We start from the raw sequence: 25,426 nt of genomic DNA on the forward strand, positions 1-25,426 counted from the left end.
TTTATCCTCAATTCACTTATCAGATAAGTGGTCAAATCAATCTGTATGTGCAGGTAGGTATGAGTATGATCACATATTGCATTGTGATCATCCAATATCAATGTCGCTAATCATAAATGCCCAATTTAATTTAACAATAATCCTCAGAGATTCGGTCTACAAATAGCTTGGAGTGGGCAGAGGTTTTTGTAATCAGCAGATGGTTTGATGTGCCATGGATGACAGCTTAGAGAGGTGGCACATCCCAAAGCATGTCAAGCTGCTGGCTCATGTGAATTATTGTTTTGTCTCTTTGCCAGGAGGAACTCAAGAGTGTCGACCCGGGCTTTGTTCCTGACGAGTCTGAGTTGATTGACATGATTTCCTTTTCTTTCATTAACCCTCCTTGGCTTGCTGTCAGAGCATCACTGGGACACCCCTCCCCAGTGAACAGCTGACAGGTGACACACATCATCCTGTTACCTGGTAGAAATCCCAAAGTGCATTTCTGCCAGGATTTTTGTTCTGCCTCCATAAACAGAGGGATTAAGAGCGCATGACAGAAAAACCAATGGTGCACACTTTGGAATCACATCTCATGTCCAAATACTAGCGCTCATGTCAACAATAATATTGGATGAAGAGGCTCAGTAGCTTTTATATTCTAATTTGCAATTGGATTATGTAAATGTATTTTAAACTACTGTTTTTTTTTTAATTTTATTGCACTGTTGATGGACATGGACTGGTGGAGATAGTGCTTAAAAGATGAATATATTTAGAAAGTCAGATGCTTGCCATGAGTGTCCACCAATATTTCATAATTTTTGAATGTTTTAAAGAGGGAAGTCATAGATTGTACACATTTCTTTATTGAAAACTAAATATGACTTTTATCTGAATAATAAGAAACTATCTACAGATGAATTATCATGGTTGCAATTCAGATCAATAATGTGATTGTTACATATTCTTACATACTCATGTGAGAAGGAGGATGGGAATGCCAAAATGTGAAAGAAATGAATCATGATGTGAATGCTTGATTTGAAAAAAAAAAGAAAAATCACACAGCATTAATGGTTGAGACACATTTCAAACATACTGTAACATTTTGACAACATTTCCTTCAACCACTGAAGGCCAACAGAGCTTCTTATGAGGTGAATTTAATAGCAATACCAAGAAAAAGGCGAGTACAGATTGTGAAACATATAATGGCAAAGAGAGTCAGTGTGGATTGTTGCATTATTTTTGGGAGTGGTGACGGGCGCTCTGGTTGAGTCTACTCTCGTCTGCCTCGGCCGGTCTTCAGCCAGGACACAAACTCCTTGGCTGCCTGGTCCTGCAGGTAGGAGCTCACGTCGCTGGTGTAGGTGCCGTCTGCGTGGCGTCTAAACAGACCCCTGTTAAAAGTGATACATTTAGATGGTACAGTCACAGTAACTGTATATGTAATTGTGGTGCAAAAGGCCAGGTAAGGCTAACATTGACATTATAATGAAGAAATACTATTTTGGGATAAGTTTGACTTGATTGGACTTGACATTACAGGCATACAGCGACCTACGGTATTAATGCAATTAAAACCTTCTTATCGTCGTTACAGCAGACTCATGGGTTCTCATTGTATCAGAGAGCAGATCTATATTTGAAATAATTCATAGTGTGTTACCAAATTGAAGAGGTTAAGTAATAAAAGTAAACTCACCCATTTCTTTTTGAGTTCTTTAGCCACTGGACAAAGTCTTGAGCTCTTCTTGTCTCCAGATATTTACTGTAGTCATTGGAAAATGTCCCCTCAGAATGTCTCTTCATGTTTTGAAGCTCAATGGGTTCAGTCAACATGGAGTTTTCATTCAATAGCCTAGAAAAAAGCCAAAAATTAATGTAGTAAAAAAAGTAATTAAACTTAAGGTGACACGATCTTACCTCAAACTTACAGCTATTTGTCTATACATGCCTACCTGTGCTCCCTACCTGTTCTCATTTTTCACTTTTAAGTTTTCTCAGTTATTTCTCTCTCCCATTGGTGTCTGCTGAGCTCAGGGGTTACAGGTGAGCTACACTGAAGCCTTTTTCACACCACAGCTGTTTTTGAGAACTTTGAGAACCACTGTTCTAACCCACCCAACCACTCATATGTTTCCATAATCAATAACCGTCACTGTATATTTGGATCTCAGTGATGCTGTGGTGCCTTGCTTGTGAAACTTAATGTTCAAAAGATTCAGTTACACTGTATGTTCCTTTCGTAAATGTTGTCTTGCATCAACAAGTGCTACTGTTCCTCATGAACGAGAGACGGAAACACATTATAACTTAAGACATTAAAATGACTGTGTGAAAATAACACTACAACAAAGGCTTTAAAATACATTAAAAATGACTTTAAAATACATTAAAGATAGCACTGTGGATAATTTTCCCCTGATGGCAACAGCTGGTAATCTGAGCATTACTCTGTGTCTGCACTGCTTTAGAAATGTTTTGTTGTCTACAGCTCTCTCAACCAAAGAACTGTTGCACTCCAGCTCAAGATAGTGTCACTTAATAATCATGTGGCGAAACCTGCTTGATCCTTTCATAACTGATCTTCTCTGGAATAGAAGTTAAAAAGCTGATCTTACATTGAGTTTCGGTCTGTGTCCTGGTCAGGCACCTGCCAACTGCTTTGGATAATGATGAGGAGCAGGAGTCCAGCCAAAGACTGAGCGTTTTTCATTGTTTGAGCTTCTGAAAGACAAGCAAATACAGAAAGAAATACACTGTGAGAATGTCACTGTTTCATTAAATCCAATATAATTGAACAAAATCTTCTCACCTGTGCTCCTTTCTATCGAGTGTCTGAGAGAGGGATTGTTAAGTGCGTTGATGGGTGCCTTTCCTCTCCCTGGCTTCTCAAGCTGTTTCATGGTCCCCTCTTGGTCTGCTCAGTCTTATATAGTTGAGCCGAGGAGCACTCTCCCAGGTGACTTCTCCGTCACAGAAACCTCAGCACATTCTCTGTTACTCTCAACCCATTAATCAGCTTCCGTCTCAGTCCATTGAATGTATTTGACTTTGTATCTGGGTGGTAAAAGCTGCTATTTTAGGTGTCACAAGCAAACATAACCTCTACCCTGATACTGACAAATAAACCATAATGTGTTCAATTACTCAGTCAATCATTTTTTAAAATTTTTTCTACTTATTTGTCCAGTAGTCTCCTCACATAACATGCAGGGGCTCAGTGTGACTTGATACGGCCATTAATACAACCGTATTAGAAAAAATGTTTGGTGTTTATTGAGTCACAAAAATATGACGTATTTAATTCTTTTTGATTGCACTGTATGTTTTCACAATAAGGATGTGTGGAAAAATCCTTTGGATGAAAAATAAAATATAGTATCTGTAAACACACACACTTATGTATGTGTGTATGCATGTATTTATGTGTATATGTATACACAGTATATTAATGTGCATGTGTGTGTATATACTATTTATACTATGAACATTTGCAGATTCTTGGTCAATATCTTGTGTGGTATTTTTAAACTCAAACAGCTCTTTTCTCATAGAATATATTTTTACTCATTTTTATTGTACAATTTTATTTATATAATTCGTGATCACCTGACTTTTTTGCTACTTGCATTTTCTTTTAACTTGTATTTTTTAATTTGTTATGCACCACAATACGAAGGGAAATTCCCTGTATGTGCAAACCTGCTTGGCAATAAACCTGTTTCTGATTCTGATTATATGTACTATATATGTCTGCAAATACGGTATAAGTTCGATTGGTTTTAATGTTTTTACTCAGCCATCTGCATTTTATTTTAAGTAACTCAGGTCACTCTTATATTTATTTATACACCACACATTTTAGATGTCTTATGCTTTTCTATCCTGTGCTGTAGTTTATTTATTTCTATTTTATTTTACTTTTTTATTACCTGGTCCAATGAGGACCAAAATCTCATTCTGCAGTATGTATATTTTTATACATGTACCATGTATATGGTTGGAATGACAATTAAATCAACTTGAACTTAATATAATGAAACTGTTGAAATAAATATTTCAAAAACAATGTTTATTTCACTTTCATTAGAACATGACTGCAACACAAATGATAACGCTCCACAACAAATCAGTGCAGTGCAATTTAGCTATCATATGTTATTCCATATTCACACAGAAATGTTTTCAACCATAAATGCATGCAATGACTTTTAGTATGTCTTAAAAGCCACATATTTTTTCAGAAGTTTCATAATTCCACATAAAATACCAATGCTCATTTGTACGAGCAATCAAATATTCATTGCACATAAAAACGTCTACAAAATGTACAGAGTTTAACCTGACACTTAAGAATATCAGTAAGATAACAAAAAAACAAATGAGACAAAAAACTGTGGTAATGTTCACTATAAATGCTGTCACAGTCTTCACATCTATTTGGGATTAACGAGGCATTTCTGCAGGAAGTGACTCATGAGGGTGTATGTATGACGGAAGGCTGTTCCTCGGAGACCGTGGTCCCGGTCAGTGTACCACTGAAATAAAGCCCAAAATTAGATTAGTGCATTGACTCTAAAATTCTGAACATCATTTAAATTAAACATTTAAAATTTAACATATTTTAGATTGTGTAGCATAATAATACAAGGCAGATTTCCATTTGAAACCTTCATTAAATCAACACCATCAAGGTCAATATTAGTCCCACTTCCCTGAGCCAATATTTACCATCGCCTCAAAATCCACTCGCTCGTCCACCAGAGCTCTTGAGATCTGTGCTGCTTGCTGGAAATGGACATTGTCTACAGGAAAGACAGTGCTGTCACTACGTGACTGAACCTCAAAGCTCACAAACTGGTCATGTCAAGTTTCCATCAAGGTAAATAGAGTCCATTTGTGCAAGACTTTGTGCATGTGGCTTTTAAGCTACCACATGTTCTGTTCTTAGCAAAAATTCAAAGAAGAGTGTTTGAATGAAAAGACTAAACATACCATCTGCTGTGCCATGAACCAATAGATAGTCTACTGTCTTGAAGTTCTTTGCTCTGGCTGTCACTGTTGAATTCTGTCAAATAAAAGAGACATTCAATTTTAGTAACATATGTCTCAAGTCAGTAGTTTGACAAGATTATTGTAGTAGAGCTGACTCTAATGATGCTTACTTTGTAAGAATCTGAATTCTCTGTGGGCTTGCCCATGTAGCGTTCAGTGTACACTGCATCTGCAAAAGAAAACTCAGTTAATATCACCATCAACATACTGCACAAACACTAAAATAAATCACATCTATTCAACAGGTGGAAAGAAAAAATGTTTTCAGTGAGTTGACAAGAGCTAAGTAGACATTTGAATCCTTAGCGATTTTTTATACTGTTAACAAATCTCATGTGCAGAGTCAAACAAACAATTAATTGATCCTACTTACAAGTATTGTGTGTGTCTCCCTGTGCTGTACCTCTGTTGTCCAAAAACTATTAAAAACACACCAGTGAGCCACATCGCTGCACTGGGTGACATGAAGAGTTTGGGGCATGGTAGTTTGTTTAGAAACGGCTCCAAAGACTAATAACAGCAGTCATGTTTTCAGTATCCAGAGAGTAGTCCCATGTAGTACTGTGTAACGCAGATGTCACTGTGCACTGAAGTTCTTTGAGAAATTTACAGTGTAGTACAAAGTCAAAAGGTAGTGATATGTAGCATAACAAGGTAACAATGCACTGTAAACAGAACTGTGTTCCAGTGACATCTGTCTTACACAGAACTACTCTCCGGAGACTGATAACATGATTACTGTTATTAGTCTTTGTAGCCCTTTTAAACAAGCTACCGTGCCCCAAACTCTTCCTGGCAAAGGAATATGTCACCCAGTGAAACTGTGTGGCTCATTGACATGCTTTCAATAGCTGTTGGACAATAATAGTAAGTAAGCAAGTCAAGTTTATTTGTACAGCACCTTTCATACAAAACCACAAAGTGCTTTACATTCATAAAAAATACACTACTGAAGGCAATATTAAAAAGTAGCATTGACAACAAACAGTGCAGTGCTGACAAGTTAAACGGCCCAGCAACAACAAACTGGAGACACAGACGCAGACAGCGACACATAAACAAGTACAGAAGTTCAAAAACGCAGACGAGGAAATAAGCCAACAGCAACAACCAAAAAAGCAATAAATAAAGTGGAGTCACTATTCAGACAGGCTAACCAAAAGCCTGTCTGAATAAAAACATTCTCAGCTGTTGCATGACGATATCACAGGAGTCTAGGGATCACAGCAATAGGGAAAGAGCATTTCATAACTTGGGTTTTACAGCAGGTTTGAGCCAGTAATTTTTGTTCAACAGACCCAAGAGCCCGATTATATAAGAGAGGAGGAGGTCAACAACATACTGGGGTGCAACAATTTAGTCCTCTAATAGAGATCTACGTCACAGAAGAATAAGATATATCAGGCTTCAGATATACACACAATACTTGTGAGTAGCATCAAGTCACTGTTGGTTTGGCTGTGCGCATGAGATTAGTTGACAGTAAGAAAAATACAGAAAATTGACAGCCATATCCTTTAAGTACACTACTCAATGTCAAGGGAGGAATACTGTGTCCTCAGATTAGACTGGAGAAATATGCTGCTGAATGTATGTACACTCACCATAGTATTCCCACTTAGCTACTGGGGCGACTGCTATTCCACACTTGAGAAGACCAGTTCCAGCACCCAAGGCCATTGAGGTGACGTAGCCACCGTATGACTGAAAATCATGATTAGGAGTTTTAGTGAATGCAAAAATGTCAAAAAACAAATGAAAAATGTAGAGCGCAACAAGACAATATCCAACTTACCCAGCCCCATATTGCTATTCTGTCTTTGTCGATAAAACCCATGTCAATGAATTTCCTGTAACACAGAGATCATGGGTTACATGATGCCACATGAGTGCCATGAAAAAAGAATAAATGGAGTTCTGTAGTTTCAAAATGGTTGGCATCCACCGCAGTATAGATCACTTCACAGTGCATGTTATGTGATTGAAAATGATCAAAAGGTCAGACACACTTTACCTCACAGCTGTTAACTGATCCTCTACTTCAAATGTCCCGAGGCGCCGGTATATCGCATGCATTATTTCATCACCTTGGTAACCACTTCCCCTCCCATCAAAGCTGGCAATGATGATCCCGTGTGAGCTGGAGAGGTAGGTGCCCCAATTCAGCTTGAAACGATAGTCCACCCTCTGACTGCATGGGCCGGCATACCTGAATGGGACAACAACAGTATTTATCATCAAATTTTGAAGGGTTCACTGAATTATATTGGGATGCAGCACTTAGGAGAGTTCTCTGTTGTTCACTTACACATCAATAAGAAGAGGATACTTTTTAGACTTCACGAAATTTGGTGGTAACATCATTTGATACCAGAGGTCTGTTGGCAAGAAAAAACTGTTATAAAATGTCAAAAAAGAGACAAATTAACATTAAGGATGTAAAGGTTTCATGCCAAAATCCAACACATCTATCTGCTGAGATTTCTCAGACAATATCTACTAAATATCAATGCTTTTGTCCTCTGATGTCTTAAGATGAGTAATACTTCAATACTAATACACTAATTACATTTCATACTAAAAGTCAATAAAGGAAAAAGTCACTTCTTAAATGGTTAAAACTTCATCTGAAACTTATCTGAAGCTAAATGTGTATTGTCTCACCAAATCCTGCAACCCTTAAGGTACCATACTGCATGGTTGGCATTTGGAATTCTGTTAGAATATTTTCCAACTCCTTGTTGTCTTCAAGAACGGAGGGCGCTGAAGAAAAAAAGGTGTCACTGGAATTTAATGGTGTGCACATTAATATAAAAATATTTAAACTTATTCAAAAACAGTTTAGAAGCTCAAATAATTTTCATGTTTCTGTCAATTTTATGGAACTCAGCACCTTTGGCCCCCAACAAACCAAAGCTTTTTTTTTTTTGTCCTAACTGTGTTTCCAAGGCTGCACACATGTTCAGTTAGATCTGCACTGACCTGTACCTGAGCCTACAAAGGGCAACAAATACATGAAAATAACAGGGGGGTAGATACACTGTCTGTAAAGGTAACATGTCAAAGACTCTAAACCTCACAGCTAATATAAATTGTCTGTTTTCTTCAGAGTGATCTCCATCCATAGATTCATAGATTTATTAGCCTATGAGCAAAAGAAACCCCAAAAGCAAAAACATTTTAAGAGAGAGCCAGAGAGACTCAATATATTAACCCCCCACCCCTGTTTTTCAGTCATGAAAAAAAGAAGATGTGTGTAACTTTTTGGGTACGCTACAAAAACAGAACCTAATCTGGTGCATAATCAATCATGTGCAACAAATGACAGTAAATACAGAACTGTATTACTTTATGAAAATAGTAATACATGTATAAACACAATTTTAAATCTACATCTGCAGACATTTGTACAGCACACAGAGTGAGATGATGATATTAATTAAACTAAAAATTTGCAGTTGCAATACATTATCTGACAATGAGCTTCAGGTTTGTATGTGAAATCTGGTAAATTTCATAAGTATACGTACTTGCACCTAGGTCCCTGTTGTCCTTGAGTGTGTAGAAGGGCAGTCCAGGTCCTGGATGAATCAAAAATAGAAAATAAATAGATAGTTGATTACACATCAAGTCTTCTGTATAACTTTAGAGGTGAGTGTCTTAGCTCAGATTATTGCTCACAGATGTTCTCGGACCACAAGTAATTCCTAAACAGTGACCATAGATGATTTATTGCTTAAGAGAAAATGTGGATGGGTAACTGACCGTAGCAGTCCACTCGGTAGTAAGAGGCGTCAAAGCTGAAGTAAGCTGAGTTGTACTGACACCTGTCCTTATGAAGGTTGCAGGTGAGACACTGAGGGGTGGAAGGGCTGCTTCCAATCATAACTCTGATAAACAAAGGCAAAGCAACTCACATTAGTTACATCATTCAGTTCATGCAAGTTCCTGCTTGTAAAATCAAATCTTTGCTATTGTTAGTTGTTTATAGCATCCCAGTTAGCTTCGGCTAACTGGTCTTCCTGGCGTCCATGAATACATACAAATATTGGACAGAAATCTAGACATTAGCTGAATGTATCATGAAGAATATAAAAAAGGATTCCTTACTTGTAAAGATTTCTCTTTACAGGTATTCCTTGGTACTCATTGCTCACATAATATCTGTGGAAAAGAGTTTTACACAAGTCAGATTTACATGTATTTATCTTCTAATATTCTTTAATAATATTTAATATACATCTTAAATAAATGTATGGCATCATCACTCACATGGCATTTTTTGTTAATTTGGATATGTAGATGACTTCCCACTTCCCAGAGGTAACAGGTGTTGCTTTGCCCTTAACAAGACATATATAGAGTACAACACTCAACACCAAAAACATGATAACAGCCACTGTATATTTTGCATAAATAAGACAGATGATACTTACATCTTTTACATAATGAATGTGTTTGTAGCCTTTATTGTCACTCATCACTTTGTAGAAACTGATCTTATCATCAGCAAAGAAAAGAGGTAGAGGCATGTACTGAAAAGAAAGGTAATATTTCATAATCAAACACCAAATCAAACCATTAATTACATCAATAGTGGTAACTCTTTGGAAACTTACATGACCAACCCAGCCTGTCTTGCTTGTTTGCTCAAATTTCTATACAGAGTAGAGTAGAGACACTTAATTAGCATTTACTCACATGAACATCAAGTGATTCTCAAGATCATCTAATTAGAAATCAGTCCAATTAGATGAGAAATTAGTCAGTGATTTTTGATCTGACAGGTAACCAGAGAAGCGACAGCTACCTGATTTTCTCTCCAGTTACTTCCATCAAAGTCATAAATCTGTACAACCACGTAATTCTGTTTTCTTGTGAGCCACTGCACAGCGACACGTTGGTCTGTAACCCAGGTCACTGAGCACAAAATGTGATCACTGAGTAAAGGAAACAGAAAGTGACAAGATTTTCACATTAGGGAGGACCATAACATACTGCATTTGCCTCTGTCTTCAGTGTAATATGATTTAGGTGATGCTATAAACTCAAGAATATACAGACCCAGATGCAATGGAAGCAGGGGCAACCACCTGTGTGCGGTGGGATGGATTTGTGGTATCAACCACAAACAGTTTCACCTTGGTAAGGCTTGATCCAGCCTACGCCAAACACAAAATGGAATATTCCTAATAAATAATGATATACAGTATATATTTTGAGATAATGAGAGTGTAAGGATGGTAATTACACTTTGTGCTATTTAAATAAACATTGACTTTCAGTGCAGAATATTACAAGTGATCTCTTAATGGGTATCTCACATTCAATGTCTGAGAAAAGCCCATGAAAATCCCACCTTTGGGTATGGAACAGCCACTGTTTGAGGATACTGTTCAGAGCCATACCAAGAAAATTCCACTTTTTGAACCTCTGTGTCATTAAACTCTGCATAAGCCAAGAATCTTCCAGTTGATGACCACCATATTGCCCCATTTGATGCATACACTTCCTCTGAAATAGTTTGACAAAAAAACAAACAAACAAACAGATAAAATGAACAAACAAACAGTGATCATCTTCTATATAGACACACAGAAAAAGTGACTGTTACTTACCCTCATATACCCAGTCAGGGATACCATTAAGGATCTCATTCTTTTTCCCATTGTGGGTCACTTGTACAGCTTCAGCAGTGACATTGGATTTTAAAAAAATGTTGAAGTCAGAGATGTAAGCCTGTAAAACACAATGTAGTCATTTTCAGTGATTTTTACTACAAATATAGTAGAAATCCATAATAAGATTAACCAAAGACACTTTGAATCACAGTCTTGCAGTCTCTTTGCCAAATGCAATTAGCCCCATGTCACCTCAAGGCAGCATACCTCAAAACCAGTGATGCTGAAGTAGCTACAATATTATTCACTTCAAGTGAATGTGAAGACAAGAGTACATGATAACATGGTGTAAACTCACATATTTGTTTCCCATTGGGGCCCAGGCAAAATACTGCACAACAGATGGAAGACTCACAGGCGTAACAAATGTTCTGCAATGAAATATGATACCCTGCTTATTAGTTTGGAGGTGTCTGTCAATATGACAATAAATGAGGCACTAACTCACTACCAAAGAATTCAATAGATTACAACTGGAAAAATATGCAATCTGTTTTTCATTTGTTTGAGTTTCTGAAATCCTGATATTTCCTGTTACAATAAATCACAGCTACTTACGAGCTCTCTCTGTGATAGATGGAGTAAGATGCTGTGAATGAATGTCTCCATTGCTGTTGGATTGCAAACACAAAACTTATTTTCAGACTTTTGTTAACAGGATTGAAAAGCTTACCTATTGTAAAAACAGACATTTAAAGTACTGGAGAACATTCACGAGGGGTTTCTCACCTTTGTGAAATTGCTTTCAAAAGCAATGTATTTATAATCGCCTGACAACAGATAATCTGTGGCATCCACTTGGGCCTACAATGAAGAATATTGTGGAAATATTAGTATAAAACATGAGTTATTACTCAGCACTGACAAAAAATGTGTTTATTGGTTTAAAATTGGAAATATATGTATATTACAAAGGTTGAATTGCTCAAATATAGTGACTCCTCTTTTGTTTCAGCGTTGTGGAGGAAGACATTCCCATCTCTCGCTTTGTGCAGATACTCCTTATCTGCAGATGTAAAGGACAATAAATATGCTTACAAGATTCATGTATTATCTTGCCTAAAAGAACAACTTGAGTAACAAAGGTGATTTGACTTGTGGTGATACCTGATATCCAATACAAATTGTAGGATCTCCACCTAATCGTGTCATTGAAATAATCTTCAAGGGTGAATGGCCTTTTGGTAACACCAGATTCTGAAATGATACGCACATCCTGCATTAGCTTGCACCATAGCTCATGGAAACTGTCTGGTATATCTAAACCTTTGCAGATAAAATCTGACTTGAAAAAATGTAAAACACTCATCTCTTTGCGTCACGCGGTGGCGCTATTTGAATGGCAACTTCCAGCTGCGTGCTATCACACTGATAGTCCTTAATACATATCAATAAATCACCTCAAAAGTTTTTTGTGCTTTCATAAGTTTAAACAAAAGGCTAAAAAGGATCAAAATAACACATTTTGAAAGCAGAAGTTTGGCTACTTACAAGAATAGCCTGCTTGAAATTCATCAATCAAGCGCAAAAAATGTTTTTAATAGATGAATGGAAGCTTTAGTGTTACAAAAGCTGTTTTTGGTTATTTTCACACTAAATTCAAACAGGCATAAATGAAACAGAGAGAAAAAATAAGCACAGGAGGCCTGAGCTTTAACTTACTGCTGAAATAAACTGCTGGGACAGTTATTAACGTGATGACGACAGCCGCCCCCACCACCCCCCACACCACCTTGCCCTGTGAAAGGTGACAGAAAAGTTGCATAAAAATTCTCAGAAATCACACAAGACAAGCTGACGCTGAAGGTTCTTACTATTTAGCCTATTTATTTATCCCAACAGTAAGCCGCATACATGTCCACAGTGCGTAAACTTATTTAGAAACATTTTCTTTGAATTTTAAAGATTTTTTTTCCACTATTGAAGCTGGTGCACGAAGATCGATTACTGACCATGATGCGGATGAAGTCGACGTGCAGCTCTCAAGTCTTTGATAATCCTCAACAGTCGATCAGGTGAAGTTCAAAGATACTTCTTGGCCATTCAGCCTGGTTAACATACTCTCACTACAAAAAACCCTGTGAAAATGACTTCAAACTCAATGTGGCTACATAAGAAAACTGAGCTCCGTCCTTTGAGTTGAAGCAGGCTTCTCACACTTCCCGCTGCATTCCTGAGAGGAGTCTGTAACCAGACAGAGATGCCTCCCTGAAGTCAGCAGCCTGCTCAACTTAGTAGCGCACAACTTGCTGGTATTTGGGAAGTGGCTTTTCCACCAAGGGCGCAAGTCATCCAGTCAACAAATGTAAGAATGCTGGAAAAGTGATTTATCTCCATCTTCCAATTCAATTCAACATGGGTTTTTTTCATCTTTTCCACTTCTTAAAGGAACGATGATAACAGCCAGGGGCAGTTCTTATTATCTATCTTTTGGATTACTTATTTAGAATATATCTATATATATCTATATATATATAGATAAATATATATATATGTATGTATAAATTCAATAAACATACAAAGGAGCATCAATAGCCAGTTAGGAGACAAACTCTTAACACTGTGTGGTCCATACAATTTGCATGTTTACATCCCAGACAATCAGGTCTGTAAGGAAACTAACATGAAAAATAGTTCTAAAAATAGCAGCCCTGCCTGGCTCAATAGTAGTGACTCACTAACAGTTGTATTTAGTGGAAAATCACCAGCACCTGTTCGTCTGTGTGTGTGTTGACAGGTGGGCTCTGAGGGGCTTTCACAGTGGCTCAGTGGCTCCTGTCTCATGAGATCACAACGGCTTGAGAGGAAAATATATATTTTTTATTATTCATTTCGTTCAGTTTCATTTCCACTTATTCCAGTTTATTTTCTACCAATGATGCAGACCGATTATATTTTATGACATTTGAAGTATTTCAACAGTAAACTCAACATATATAGGCTAGTATCAGATGCAGTGATACTGACTATATAGTGTATCTGATACTAGATATGTTTACAACCAACCCCCAGTGCATATTAATATTGTGACAATCAGTGCAGATTCATATCATGAATTTTGTGACAATCTTGTGACAATATTTTTGAAATTACCAATACAATGATTAGAATATTCTACATACTCTGGACAAATGTTAAAAAAATTGTAACTGCAATTTTCATGACAATGTCGCACTGAAAACAAAGATTGCATTTACCAGTGTGATGGCCACAGTAATTCATGCAGTGCAAGCCACACAATCAGGATAGGAAAACAACGGAAAATAGCCTGCAGTTGTAATTCATTTTGTTTCTTCTTCTTCTTCCTCATCATCATCATCTGAGCTCTCTGCCACCCGGCTGGCATGTTCAGCGTAGTCAAAAGCTGAAAACTTGACGGCGAGCTCACTCCACTTGGTGCATTTGCTAATCTTCTTTCCATTGGACGCCACCACAAAGTTTTTCACGTGGAGGCAAGGGCACTCAATCCCGCGGTAGAGCATCATCGAACCCCATCTCTGCAACAGAAAACAGATAAAAAAACATGACAGGAATGACGTGGAATCATCTGGTTTTATGTAATGTGATCATCTGACTCATTTTTTCTCCCATTTTGCAAATCTTTTTTTAGATAAGTTGTTGATGACTGCTCTGTACTTCTGTTTAAAGAAAGTACATTTTTAAACAGAATTAAAATGTGTCTTATTTAAACAGAATAATTCACGTTTTTAAAAATTACTCAAACGAACAATAACTCTTTTAGCTAAATTCCGACAATGACAATGCTGCCATGCCGTGCTAATTAGCACTAAACACAAAGTACAGCTAAGACTGATGGGAATGTCAGGGGATTACCAGAGTTGTTACAATTAACCCAGTGGAGGGGACTGTGAACAATAAATGTCTGAACAATATTTTGTGCCCATCCATCAAGTAGATACTGTATTTCTCTGGATAAGTGAAAAATTTGACCTTGGTGGTGCTAGAGGAAAACTCAGGGGAATATTAAGCTCATTAGGTTTCATCTTCTAGGTACAATAGATATCCGTGACAAATTTCATGGCAGTCCATCCTATAGTTGTTGGGATAATTTTGCCTGGACCAAAGTAGTGGACCGACAGACAGATCGACGCCATTTCTAGAGCCACGTTGCTAGTATTGCTTTAAAAAACAGCTACTCCCAACTCCCTCTGAAATGCTGGCAGCCACTCAAGGTTATTACTCATCTAAAAAAAGGAGGTTTGCTCTTCTCACTAATCAAAAAGCCTGGAATACATTACCTGCCCACAGTCCTTGCATGTGATGAAGCCGTTGGTCTCATAATCTAGAAGCCGCTCTTGAAGAGTAGTGTTTTCTCTCCGAATGAAAAGTTGACTGTAAAAGAAAACTTAAATGTTTTATTTGATTTTATACAAATTTACAGTAAGTTCATCATCACAACAAGACTCCCATACTATACATCAGTAGTGCAGTTTATATATCATTACACACAGATGAATTAGGGTTAATTATATTAGTCAATTCTTGATTGTAATTTGTACCTAAACTGTGATGAAACATTGACTCTGTGCATGTTTTCGATGATCTGGATGTCTTCACCGGAGCAGACGTTTTTGCTGCAGCCTCGACAGCTGAACTTCAAATCAGACGGGTTCTCGTTCTTCAGTTCTTTCTGCTTTTTCTTTACCATTCTCACCTTCTCCTCCATTATAGCTTGAATTTGATACTCTGTGATCTGATGAAAGAAAAAAACAAACCATCACTGACAACAGTCTTACAGCGATGAGGGTTTCAAGTTTGAGAAGTTTCAAGTGAACATACTTTTTTCTCATAGTCTGCTTGAGGTAAGGCTCTGATTTTGTCAATGGCTTTGTGCATCATGGTCTTGCGGTACTCATTGACACACTCCTTTTCAGCCACTCCAGACCCCTTCACCTCAACCAGGGTGTAACTGCTGTCCTCAGCTCGTCCTCTGCCTTGAGCCTGCAGAAGGTAATGACAGTGTGAATAGTGTGAAACTGCTTTAATGTTTGCTTTAATACAGTATAATAGTACCTTAATTAATGGACATAACAGAAATTGTGCAACATCACTGACCTGAATCATAGCAATCTCATTGGTCACAAGGCCATATCGGATAACAAAATTGCACGCTGGTATGTCCAAACCTTCCTCTGCCACGGTGGTAGCAATCAGCAAGTTGACTTCGCCATTGCCGAATTTGCTCAACACATCTCTTTGCTCTGCCTGATTAACACAAATTTGTATTGAGAAGGTTGAGTGTAAATTGGATGCTAGAGGGAGACAAACTGTAGTTTGTGTAATGTGTACTCACAGCCGTCATTGGTTTAACAACACTCTGGTCTCCTCCTCCGATGACATATGAGGCTTTCACTCCAATGTCGGCAAACTTGGGGTTTTCCTGCACCCACTGACTTAAGGCAATGGCACTGCGACGTGTCTTGGTGAAAATGATCCCTCTGCCTTCCTTCCTGCTGCTGAACTCGCGCAGAATTGTGGTTCTTAGTTTCGACAGGCTGTCATTTTCATACTCGGGATTCTCTGCAAGCTTCTCCAGCTCGTCCTTGTTCTCTGCAGGACATAGATTTCAAAGAGGTAAATACTATGCGTCATTTTAAAGGTTAAAGGAATAGTTTGACATTTTGGGAAATATGCTTATTGGCTTAAGAGTTAGGTGAGAAGACTGACACCACTTTCTCATAAAAGTATGGATCTTTTCGCAAATAAGCAATAATGTCAGACTATTGATTTACAATGCAACAGGACATATAACAGAATTGATAATTAAGTCAAGAACTACTCAGCTTCAATTTTCTTGGTAATATAAATATTCATTGGGATTTTATGAACACTACATTACCATCAAACAATTTGAAGAGGAATCTCTCAGTGTTTGTAATTTGTATGGTGTCTTCATCATCCGGGGTTGTTTTTCTCTTCCTCTCCTCCTCGTGGTATTTGTTCAGGAAACTGAAGGCATCACGCATGCGAATGGTGTTGCTGAGCTGCAGGCCCTCGCTGTACTGTCGAAGGTGCTCTGCGCAAACCCGAACTTTCTGATCTTCCTCTGTTGCAGCTAAAATGATTGAGACATGTTTTTGTTACATCCCTATAAGTCAGGTAGCTTGTTATCAGTAAGAAAAACAAAAAAAAACAAAAAGGGAAGTTGGACACAGGGCTAGAATCCCTGAAGATGAAAAGTTGTCCTCACCTGTTCGCTCTTTTTGAACGACCCACTGTTCATAATTCTGAGAGCCAAGAGCGCAAGTGGGGCTCAGCTCAGCATGGGTATGAATAGCATTCATGATTTTCTTGATTACATGCCCAAAAGGATCCTGAAAAACATATTTGGTTGTACAAACATATAACACTCTTATTGCCATTCCTTTAGTTATCAGTTATCATGAAACCATTTCCTCTTAAACCAATGTACCTCTTTTCTGTCTTCCACTGTTACAATGATCTTGTCTAGTTCCTTTTTATACTCCCCAAGGTTCCCTGTCATGATTTTGGAAGCATCCAAGTTTGCACAAATCTGTAAAAGAGAGACACAGATTTACAGTTTTACAGTGAATCAAAATCATCCATCTCTATCTGAGTGACATGCACTATTTGCATCAGATTTCTGCATGTCCAACACAGAGTTAAAGCCATAAGGCTGTTTTCTTTTTTTTCTTTCTTTTTTTTTTTTTTTTTTTACATCTGTGGCAGTAGGAAACTTTATGGCTGCACCGTGTGCTGGGGCAGTGTGGAACATTAGAAACAGCTTGGCTGAGTGAGCAGGGTCTTAGATGACTAAGACAGAGAAACTGAAGCAGGATTTAGATAAACAAAATATGAACTAGTTCCACGAAATAGTAGAACTAAAGACAGGAAAATAAGGATGTTCAGCATGTCATATGAATATACTCGGTGTGGACACAACCAAATCGACAGTTCCATAAAAATTCCCTGGAATAACTCAGGAAGGATATATTCACCTCTTCTGGGATTTTAAGGCCACAGTCTCTGATGTCATATTAGATTGCATTAGCTAATATTTTGTCCACATGCACTGAAATGTACTCCTATTCTTCTTCTACATACTTAAGGTGTGTATGGAAAGCTGAGAATGGTATTTACGCGCAGAATGTGTTCCTCGGCTTTATCCATTTTTGTGGCTCCCCCAACCCCAGGTGAGGCAGTCAGGCCCAGGATCTGAGGGAGAGACACAGGTTTCTTCTGCTCCTTCTGCAGCCTTTTGTTCTTGTGCCTCTGCTTCAAGTAGCGCATCATTATATGGTTGTAGACTCCTCCCTTCTGAGTGTGGTGACACTCATCTATCACAATCAGTGTCAGATCTACATGAGCACAAGACATGACAATAAACATATAAATTAATGTATGCGACACAAATTAGACTATGGATAATATGCTAGTTATAGAAAGCAGTGTGGAGGGAAAAAGGAGAATAAATAGTGACTGTTCAGTGCGTCTTTGGTATGAATGTTTAGTATTTCTGCACTTCCCACTGTACCATTATTGTCCACAGACAAAGTTACTTATATCAATGACATATGCTGGAAAAATGTTTACTTACAAAATACCTTCAACTAATTTGGTATTTTACAGAAGTGTAAGTAAGGTGAATTATCATTATAATCATTCACATCTACAAGATTAACCGGAGTGATACAAATATGTCCCTGGAGGAGCAGAATATGGAGGAGAGCAGCTTGATGTCCTGTAGGTGATAGAAACTCTCATGTGAATTTGATCAGCCACACACTGATGGCTTGAACAGACGTGTGGCCTGGAAACTAGGAGATAGGAAAAAAAACAAGACGCACACGCTTTCAGGCGTTTCAACAAACAGCATATGTTCCACTGAGGTGGCTATTCCACCTTGGACTGGTGAGTGCCAACAAGAGTGAACAGCAGAGCCGGAAGACTTTGACAAGATCCTGTCAGGTATCATCAGGGGAGATGCTACGTGTCCTCTGGGTGGCTTTCTATTACAAAACCTGTCAGTGTCTGTAATGTAAGCCTGGATGGATTTTAGCTTAAGATTTTTATAAAGCCTTTTTCAAAAAAAAATTATAACTAATTATTATTTATTTACTTTTGAACGCTTATTTGTTTTTTTGAAATTAGAAGAAATTATTGAGACATAGAAAGTATTTACACTCCTGTGCTGTTGTGTTGGATTCTTTTAACTGCAGTGTGGGACAACTTAAAAGACACCAGTGTAAAGTCAAACCTTTTAAGTCCACTCCTTCATCGTCTCCTTTGTTGGACCTTTCCAAGTAGTTCTCCAGGATCTGGGCTGTGCAAATGATGACATCATTTTTCTTCACAATCTCTGTGAAAGAGATTTTGAGCTGGGAGTCTCCACTCACTCTCTCCACTTTATATGTGTGCTTCAGATATGGAAGGAACTCTGCTGAATAATGCTGCTCAACAAGAGGGATCTGTAGGACACAAGAGTACATTCAGTTTTATAATGTAGATGCTATAAAGTCAAGACATTTAATAAATGTAAATGGCAATAAGAAATGAAATGTCTGCATTGTTTCTATTGTTAAAACTATCCTGATGATTAGAGGTAGTGTTTTTTCATCATTACAATAATTGCAGTTTTATGACTTTGTTGCAATACACAGTCCAGCGCAGAAAAATATGTCCATGACCGGTTTTTCACCCTAGGTGAGGCAGGGTTTCAAATTAGTTTAAGGATCAGGAGAAGACATTCCTCTTTGTGCAGAGATATGGCTAACAAGGACATGATTCTATTCTTTCCATTACTTAAGAATGAACCACTATGATTATGATCACTAACTCTCAAGCTGTTTTAAAACCTGACAACACAGTTTTATAGCTGGAAAACGTTTAATTCAAAATGGAGTAGTGATTTTTTCCAGCGCAGAGCAGATCAACATACATGCCAAATAGAAACAAAGTGCGGGGGAATATCTAAACCTTATGGCATGTAATTTGTGGTGAGCTGACCCACATGTGCAAATTGACTAAGAGATAGAATGTTTTCTTTGGATATGAAAAGGACAGAAGTAGGTCAACATAATAGTGCATAGCTATAAGTTGAAGCACCAGACTTGGGGTGTAGTACCTTGTTCACCAGGATGACCACTTTCCCTGATTGCCCTTCAGCCCTCCTGCAGTCCAGATGTTTCTTGGTAATATAAACTGCAACTCTGGTTTTACCACTTCCTGTCGGGAGGCATATGATGATGTTTTTCCCCTCCAAGGCAGGTCTAGCAACCTCCATCTGATAATCTCGAAGAACAATATCAGCTTTTTCTGGGCATCCGGCTGCTGCTTCTGAGTCAGTTCCATCTGTAATGCAGAGCAGAGGTTCAGACAGATAAAACTTCTGTCCATGTCAGCAACCCACAATTACAGGCATAACCAACGGGAAAAGACTGTGCTTGTCATTGGTGTGTGGTTTGGTCTTGTAGTGGAATGTCTCCTTAATGCTGTATTAAAAAGAAGAAGAAAAAATACACATACACACTGAATTCATGGAATATGTTCTATATTTAAAACATAAACAGTGAGCAGTTTTTCTTTTCCTTTTTGCAATTCCATTGTTAAACCACTACAAAAACTTCAGATCTCCCTCCAAACATCTTTAGAGCAGAAACGTAAGCCATGAGTAGCACCAACTGTATAAAACCACATTTTAGGCAGTTAAGATATGAACACTATGCACTATCAATCATGTCTCTGAGAGGCACTATTGTACCATAAATGCTTAATCTAAACCCTAATGTCTAAAAAAGGCCAGTATGAGCAACATGTCATTGTTCAAGTACAAATAAATAGATGTAATCTAGCCTTACATCATTACTGATCTAATTGAAATTAACATAAAAACGGGAATATAAACCAATTTAACTCACATTTTCCAAAAACAATCAAACACCAGGCACTGTATTTCTGTGCACAAGCTAACATCTGCATGTATTTATGAATCATCTCTATTTTCTCAGCCTGCTCAGAGTGTATAATTTCATCAAATGTCATTATGAGAATACTGTCGTGTTCCTAGTGTGTTTGTGGCAGCATTTTCTCTTACTTTCCTGTTTGCAAGGACAGCAGACTTACTATGATCCACTTTAGTCAGAACTGGAGTTGCTGACAGGCTGTGACTTATTTGCTCTGTCTAAGCCGGGGATAACACATGACTAAGGCACCATGCACAATGTGAATGTCCCCCCCCCCCTCTCTGCTACTCTTTCCAGTGAGTAAATTTCTCAGTTATGAGGTAGAAACCCCCAGAAAGTTATTTTCTTAGTGCAGAGAGCTTTTAATTTTCCTTCTCAGACCTCTGGTATGTCAGAGGTTAAATTGCTGTTCTAAACAACTCACTTACATGTGAGTAAATATTAGTCTGTGCTGGTGGTGAGACAGAGCTTCAACATCAATAAGAAGTAAACTGTGGTTTGTAAAGCCCCTTCAACTTTTACCAGCAGTTCCCAGAAGCTAAATTTATTAGAAAGGTCAACAATCGGCTATGCTTAATACCGTTCCAATAAGAACAATAAACCAACAGACCTACTTTTCACTTTGACTAAATGATTCACTTCAGATGAAAGACAAATAATTCAGCACATGCAACTCATTTCATGGCTTAGTGGAACAATCTAAGAAGTAATCTGTTCTGTTTAAAGCATGCATTCTGGCCAACCACAGCCAGGTTCACGACATTATTCAAATTACAGAGACAGAATGTAACCTCATATTGAGAAAATAAATGACACTTCCTCTAGTTCCTCATTTCACATTATCATTTCCACTGCCTCATTAGTCCACATGCATCAACTTCTGTGCAACGTCTCTGTTCTGGTGTATTTATCCATAAAGGAATAATTTATTATGTGAATCCAATGTCAGAAAGGCCCTTTAAATGAGAACAATACAAAGAGAGATAATGCTAATGTAATAGCTATTGAAATACTCATAAGCATTACATAAGCCTAGAGATGTAAAGGAAGGTTTCAATGCACAGCGACTTGAATTAAACTTTTTCTTTATATTTCTTTACAGTCAGCATGTGGTTTTCATTTGAAGCGCTGGCTACACAGTGTTTTGTTTAACCTCTGTGTGGCTCATCACTGTACACACATGGAACATATTCTTTGGTGTCATGCAGGCAGCACGGAAAAATGTTCCACTTGCAACACACTCATTTTTGCTTACTAAAGGGCATCTACAGATCCTATGTACTTATTTACTGCTATGACTTGAGTTTGTTTTTTGTGTGTGGCTGACAATGGCAGAACAAGAACAAACTACAAATACCTACTGTAGATAAGCAACATGCTTTAAATACTTTAACAACATCAACAGTATCAAGGGGTGAGCGAGGGTGAATCAGTCCCACCTGGTTGTGAGGGCTCTGAGCTGTTTGGCAGTTGTGTGGAGTCAGTATTTTCTCCTTTGTAGAGCTCTGAGAAGACATCAAACAAAGTTTTAAAATCACTGGAAAAGTAAAACAGGCAAGAAAGGAAGGAAATACATCTTAACCTTGTTCTCTGTGTTGGAAATACAGTCTGTTCACCCAAATTACCAAAAGGCCTATTTTAACACTCGTCCCTTTCATATGAAAAATTCTTTCCAGCAGCAACTTCCAAGTTATTCAGGATAATCCACAGACGTCGCTATGGGCAGTTTTTTCTGCATACGACTTGAAAAATGGACAGACATCATTAAGGCTAAGTGAGAAAAGAGGTGTAGGTGAAAACTGATCCTTCAGTCACCCACTGCGCAGTATGAACGTCCAAATTCAGTTATTTGGCTTAATTTGTACAGTAATGAATCTGGATTTCCCTTCACTGCTGTCAGATAGTATCACTGACATCCTTATATATATATATATATTTTTTTTACTGATCATTGAACAGAGGTGCCCTGTAAGACCTGCGGCTTCCTCCTGTGTCTCCGTGGTCATGCTGATGTCCACAGATTCTGGACTATCACAGCTCTCAGCTCCTGCTGTACTCTCCTCTGTGGCGGTACCACTTCCTGAAGGTTCATCTTTCAGTGAAGAGAGTTTCTCATCTATGGCAAAAAAAGAAGAAAAATCACATTTAACTAAACCCACAGGAAGAAATGTAGCCTGTATTTATAATCACTCTTAAAACTATAGTTAGTTAATTAATTTCCTCAGTGGTGGAATGCAACTAAGTACATTTACTCAGGTACTGCACTTAAGTGCAAATTTGAGGTACTTGTACTCTACTTGAATATTTCCAAATTATGTTACATTATACTTCCCTTTCACTACACTTCAGAGGGAAGTCGTATATTTTCTACTCCACTACATGTTAAGATTTGACACAATGGATAAGATAACAAGCTTTTAAAATACAACACATTGTTAAAGATGAAACCAGTGGTTTCCAACCTTTTTGGCTTTTGACGTCTTACAAAAAGCAGTGTGTGGTCGGGGTCACATTTCAGATGTCTATGATTTGTTAACAGCTCCACCAAATAGTGATTTTTCTCTATAAACTTCTCACATGGTTTCATTTCAGCAACTGTTAAAATGATCCAATATTTCACCACAAATCAAAGATTTCCAAAGAAAGTCCAAAAACTGAAAACAGATTTGTGTATCAGAACTGTGTTTTTTCTTCTTTCCTCTCCAATTAATTATCTCACGATCCCCCAGATTTATCTGGTGACCCTTTGGAGGGGCCCGACCCCTAGGTTGGGAACCACTGGACTAAAAGAGCTAACTGTATATAAAGTAGTTCAAACCAGCTTCACCTCCAGCAGCTACAACAGAAACATGCTGCTTACACACTGATGCTTCAGTATTAATAATCTAATGATGCCATATATAATAATATATCAGTCAGAGGGACAAAACCACTACTATTACTGCAATACTTTAACTACATCAAGCTGATAAGACTTATGTACTTTTACTAAAGTAGGATTTTTCATGTGGGACTTTAACTTGTAAAGGAGTATTTTTACATTGCTGTATTGGTACTTTTAGTTAAGGAAAGAATCTGAATACTTCTTCCACCACTGAATTTCCTCTAAATTTACGATCTAATAAAGCTGTAATGAGGACACTGTAAAGACTGAAGAGATCCTTTCTGTGCCTCAAGACTGTTTAAGGGTATTCCCTGTGATGGGTGTGTGCTTCTGTTAGTCACCTTGCTTGTCATTGTCAGGTGGCCCTCCTGTCAGCTGGTGAAGAAGGTGCTTGTGTTCAGTTTTACGTAGAACATTGAGAAATTCAGAAAACCATCCTGGGCGACCTCTCACGATTCTTCTCAGAAGTTCACGAGCTCCATTCCTGGGTCCTCTGTTTGTCGTTTCAGCATTAACCTAGAAGATGAACATTAAAAGGTGTGGACTAGGTATGCAATGAGTGAAGCGCTGTGCCCTGCAAAACAAATGAGTGCATTTGTCTGCCATCTTGTGGTCAATGATCAGAAACACAATTCTTATGACTTAAAGGACAGGTTCACAATTTTTCAAGTCTGTCTTAAAACAACAGTCAGGTGCTCATATGAACACTGAAAGAGGTTTTCCTTACTGTAGTCTCTCCTTCTGTTCATACTGGCTATTAAAAGATCCCCTTCAAATGTGCTTGCAGTGTAAGTAATTGGGGCCAAAGTCCACAGTGTGTCCACACAGTCATTCTGTGCAAAAATGCATTTAAAAGTTTATCTGAAGCTTATATGAGGCTTCAGCAGTCAGAGTTAGTCATATCAAGTGGATATCTGCCACATTTACAGTCTTTTTAGCATCAATTTCCCTCTTTCTGTTTTCTCAGAGAGTGTTTCCCTGTTGAGCTACAGAGGAAGTAAAGTAACAAAAAGGACTTTGGCACTAAAAATCTACTTGATTTGACTCATTTGGACGGCTGAAACTTCATATCAGCTTCAGATAAATTATATTATATTAATTATATTATTAAATTATAAAATACATATTAGTTTTGACATATTTATTGTGCAATACATATTATGGCCATTTGAGACGTCATTATACCCTTCTGGTGCTGATTCACTCCAAATGAAAACTTGTCAGCTGTGGAGTGAAGTAGTTTCACAACTATATGTGGGCCTACTTACAATATCCGCGTCTTCAAGGGTGAGTAGTTTGCTCGCATTACACTGTAGGCACACCTGTGCAGTATTCATGTCAACAAGACTGGGAGACAGTATTTGAATAAGCTGGACACAGTAATCATTCTCTGCCTCCACTTCAGGTTCTGGGAGTTTGCCCTGCATGTAGTCCGCCGCATGTCGACAGCCTGCCTGTATTAACGCGTCAACAAACGCTTGGAACCAGCCGGGCTCGTGTGGCTTCTTGATGACCGTGCTAATGAGGAGATTCGCGGCCGTAGGGTTACCCTCGGTCCTCTCTTTTTGCCTGATCTGATCCTTTTGGTCGGCTTTGATGAAATGTATGTGATCCAGAACCTGTTCCACCACGATAAGCTCTCGCAGCCTGGGCCATAATTGCTCAATGAGAGTTTCATAAATGTTGTCTTCCTCAGGCTCCATTTCGATTCACCCAGCTGATCAGACTGATCCAAATTAACACACTACGGGTTGGCCTCGCTGTTGGTAAAAACTAGTGGCAGCACAAAGGCTGATTCACTGTTTTGGTATCGACTGAAATGAAAGTACGGTATTTCGGTTTCGTTTCTCCAGAACTGTAAAACCATTAAA

At 38.1% G+C, this 25,426-nt stretch overlaps 3 protein-coding genes across 3 annotated transcripts; all 3 read right to left on the reverse strand.

Moving 5' to 3' along the window:
- Positions 1–772: 772 nt before the first annotated feature.
- On the reverse strand, positions 773–2,894 carry gcgb (glucagon b). The gene is made up of 4 exons (XM_067602638.1): positions 2,804–2,894; positions 2,610–2,715; positions 1,691–1,846; positions 773–1,385 (listed from the first exon to the last, which is right to left on the reverse strand). Exons 1-4 carry the CDS (start codon positions 2,892–2,894, stop codon positions 1,265–1,267), a joined length of 474 nt encoding a protein of 157 aa, XP_067458739.1. The 3' UTR covers positions 773–1,264.
- A 1,152-nt stretch (positions 2,895–4,046) lies between these two features.
- On the reverse strand, positions 4,047–12,984 carry fap (fibroblast activation protein, alpha). The gene is made up of 26 exons (XM_067603473.1): positions 12,680–12,984; positions 12,390–12,465; positions 11,835–11,924; positions 11,639–11,733; positions 11,457–11,531; positions 11,286–11,338; positions 11,026–11,098; positions 10,665–10,785; positions 10,406–10,560; positions 10,111–10,208; positions 9,857–9,986; positions 9,666–9,704; positions 9,483–9,581; positions 9,319–9,389; positions 9,157–9,210; positions 8,812–8,936; positions 8,577–8,627; positions 7,711–7,809; positions 7,355–7,424; positions 7,061–7,255; positions 6,842–6,896; positions 6,651–6,750; positions 5,157–5,215; positions 4,987–5,059; positions 4,723–4,796; positions 4,047–4,529 (listed from the first exon to the last, which is right to left on the reverse strand). The coding sequence occupies exons 1-26, from the start codon at positions 12,680–12,682 to the stop codon at positions 4,428–4,430; spliced, it is 2,235 nt and encodes a 744-aa protein (XP_067459574.1). The 5' UTR covers positions 12,683–12,984; the 3' UTR covers positions 4,047–4,427.
- A 541-nt stretch (positions 12,985–13,525) lies between these two features.
- On the reverse strand, positions 13,526–25,426 carry ifih1 (interferon induced with helicase C domain 1). The gene is made up of 16 exons (XM_067603474.1): positions 24,824–25,426; positions 23,897–24,071; positions 22,647–22,787; positions 22,111–22,176; positions 19,834–20,060; positions 18,967–19,177; positions 17,850–18,067; positions 17,161–17,262; positions 16,939–17,062; positions 16,588–16,803; positions 16,042–16,298; positions 15,804–15,953; positions 15,528–15,689; positions 15,248–15,441; positions 14,987–15,080; positions 13,526–14,224 (listed from the first exon to the last, which is right to left on the reverse strand). The coding sequence occupies exons 1-16, from the start codon at positions 25,256–25,258 to the stop codon at positions 14,009–14,011; spliced, it is 2,988 nt and encodes a 995-aa protein (XP_067459575.1). The 5' UTR covers positions 25,259–25,426; the 3' UTR covers positions 13,526–14,008.

The sequence above is a fragment of the Thunnus thynnus genome, chromosome 11, assembly GCF_963924715.1.
Source record: "Thunnus thynnus chromosome 11, fThuThy2.1, whole genome shotgun sequence".
In the NCBI taxonomy this organism is placed as follows: Eukaryota; Metazoa; Chordata; class Actinopteri; order Scombriformes; family Scombridae; genus Thunnus; species Thunnus thynnus.

Excerpts from the sequence above, each read along its gene's own strand:
- gcgb (XM_067602638.1), bottom strand. The coding sequence starts at position 2,894 with ATGAAACAGCTTGAGAAGCCAGGGAGAGGAAAGGCACCCATCAACGCA. Across the intron at positions 2,716-2,803 it reads CTCGATAGAAAGGAGCACAG|AAGCTCAAACAATGAAAAAC; the intron begins GTGAGAAGATTT and ends CTTGTCTTTCAG. Across the intron at positions 1,386-1,690 it reads AAGAACTCAAAAAGAAATGG|GGGTCTGTTTAGACGCCACG; the intron begins GTGAGTTTACTT and ends CACTTTTAACAG.
- fap (XM_067603473.1), bottom strand. Across the intron at positions 11,925-12,389 it reads CCCAGCAGTTTATTTCAGCA|AATCTGGTGTTACCAAAAGG; the intron begins GTAAGTTAAAGC and ends GTATCATTTCAG. Across the intron at positions 11,099-11,285 it reads ATCTATCACAGAGAGAGCTC|AACATTTGTTACGCCTGTGA; the intron begins GTAAGTAGCTGT and ends ATTTCATTGCAG.
- ifih1 (XM_067603474.1), bottom strand. The coding sequence starts at position 25,258 with ATGGAGCCTGAGGAAGACAACATTTATGAAACTCTCATTGAGCAATTA. Across the intron at positions 15,442-15,527 it reads AAGCAGACTATGAGAAAAAA|ATCACAGAGTATCAAATTCA; the intron begins GTATGTTCACTT and ends TTCTTTCATCAG. Across the intron at positions 15,081-15,247 it reads AATGTTTCATCACAGTTTAG|TCAACTTTTCATTCGGAGAG; the intron begins GTACAAATTACA and ends TTTCTTTTACAG.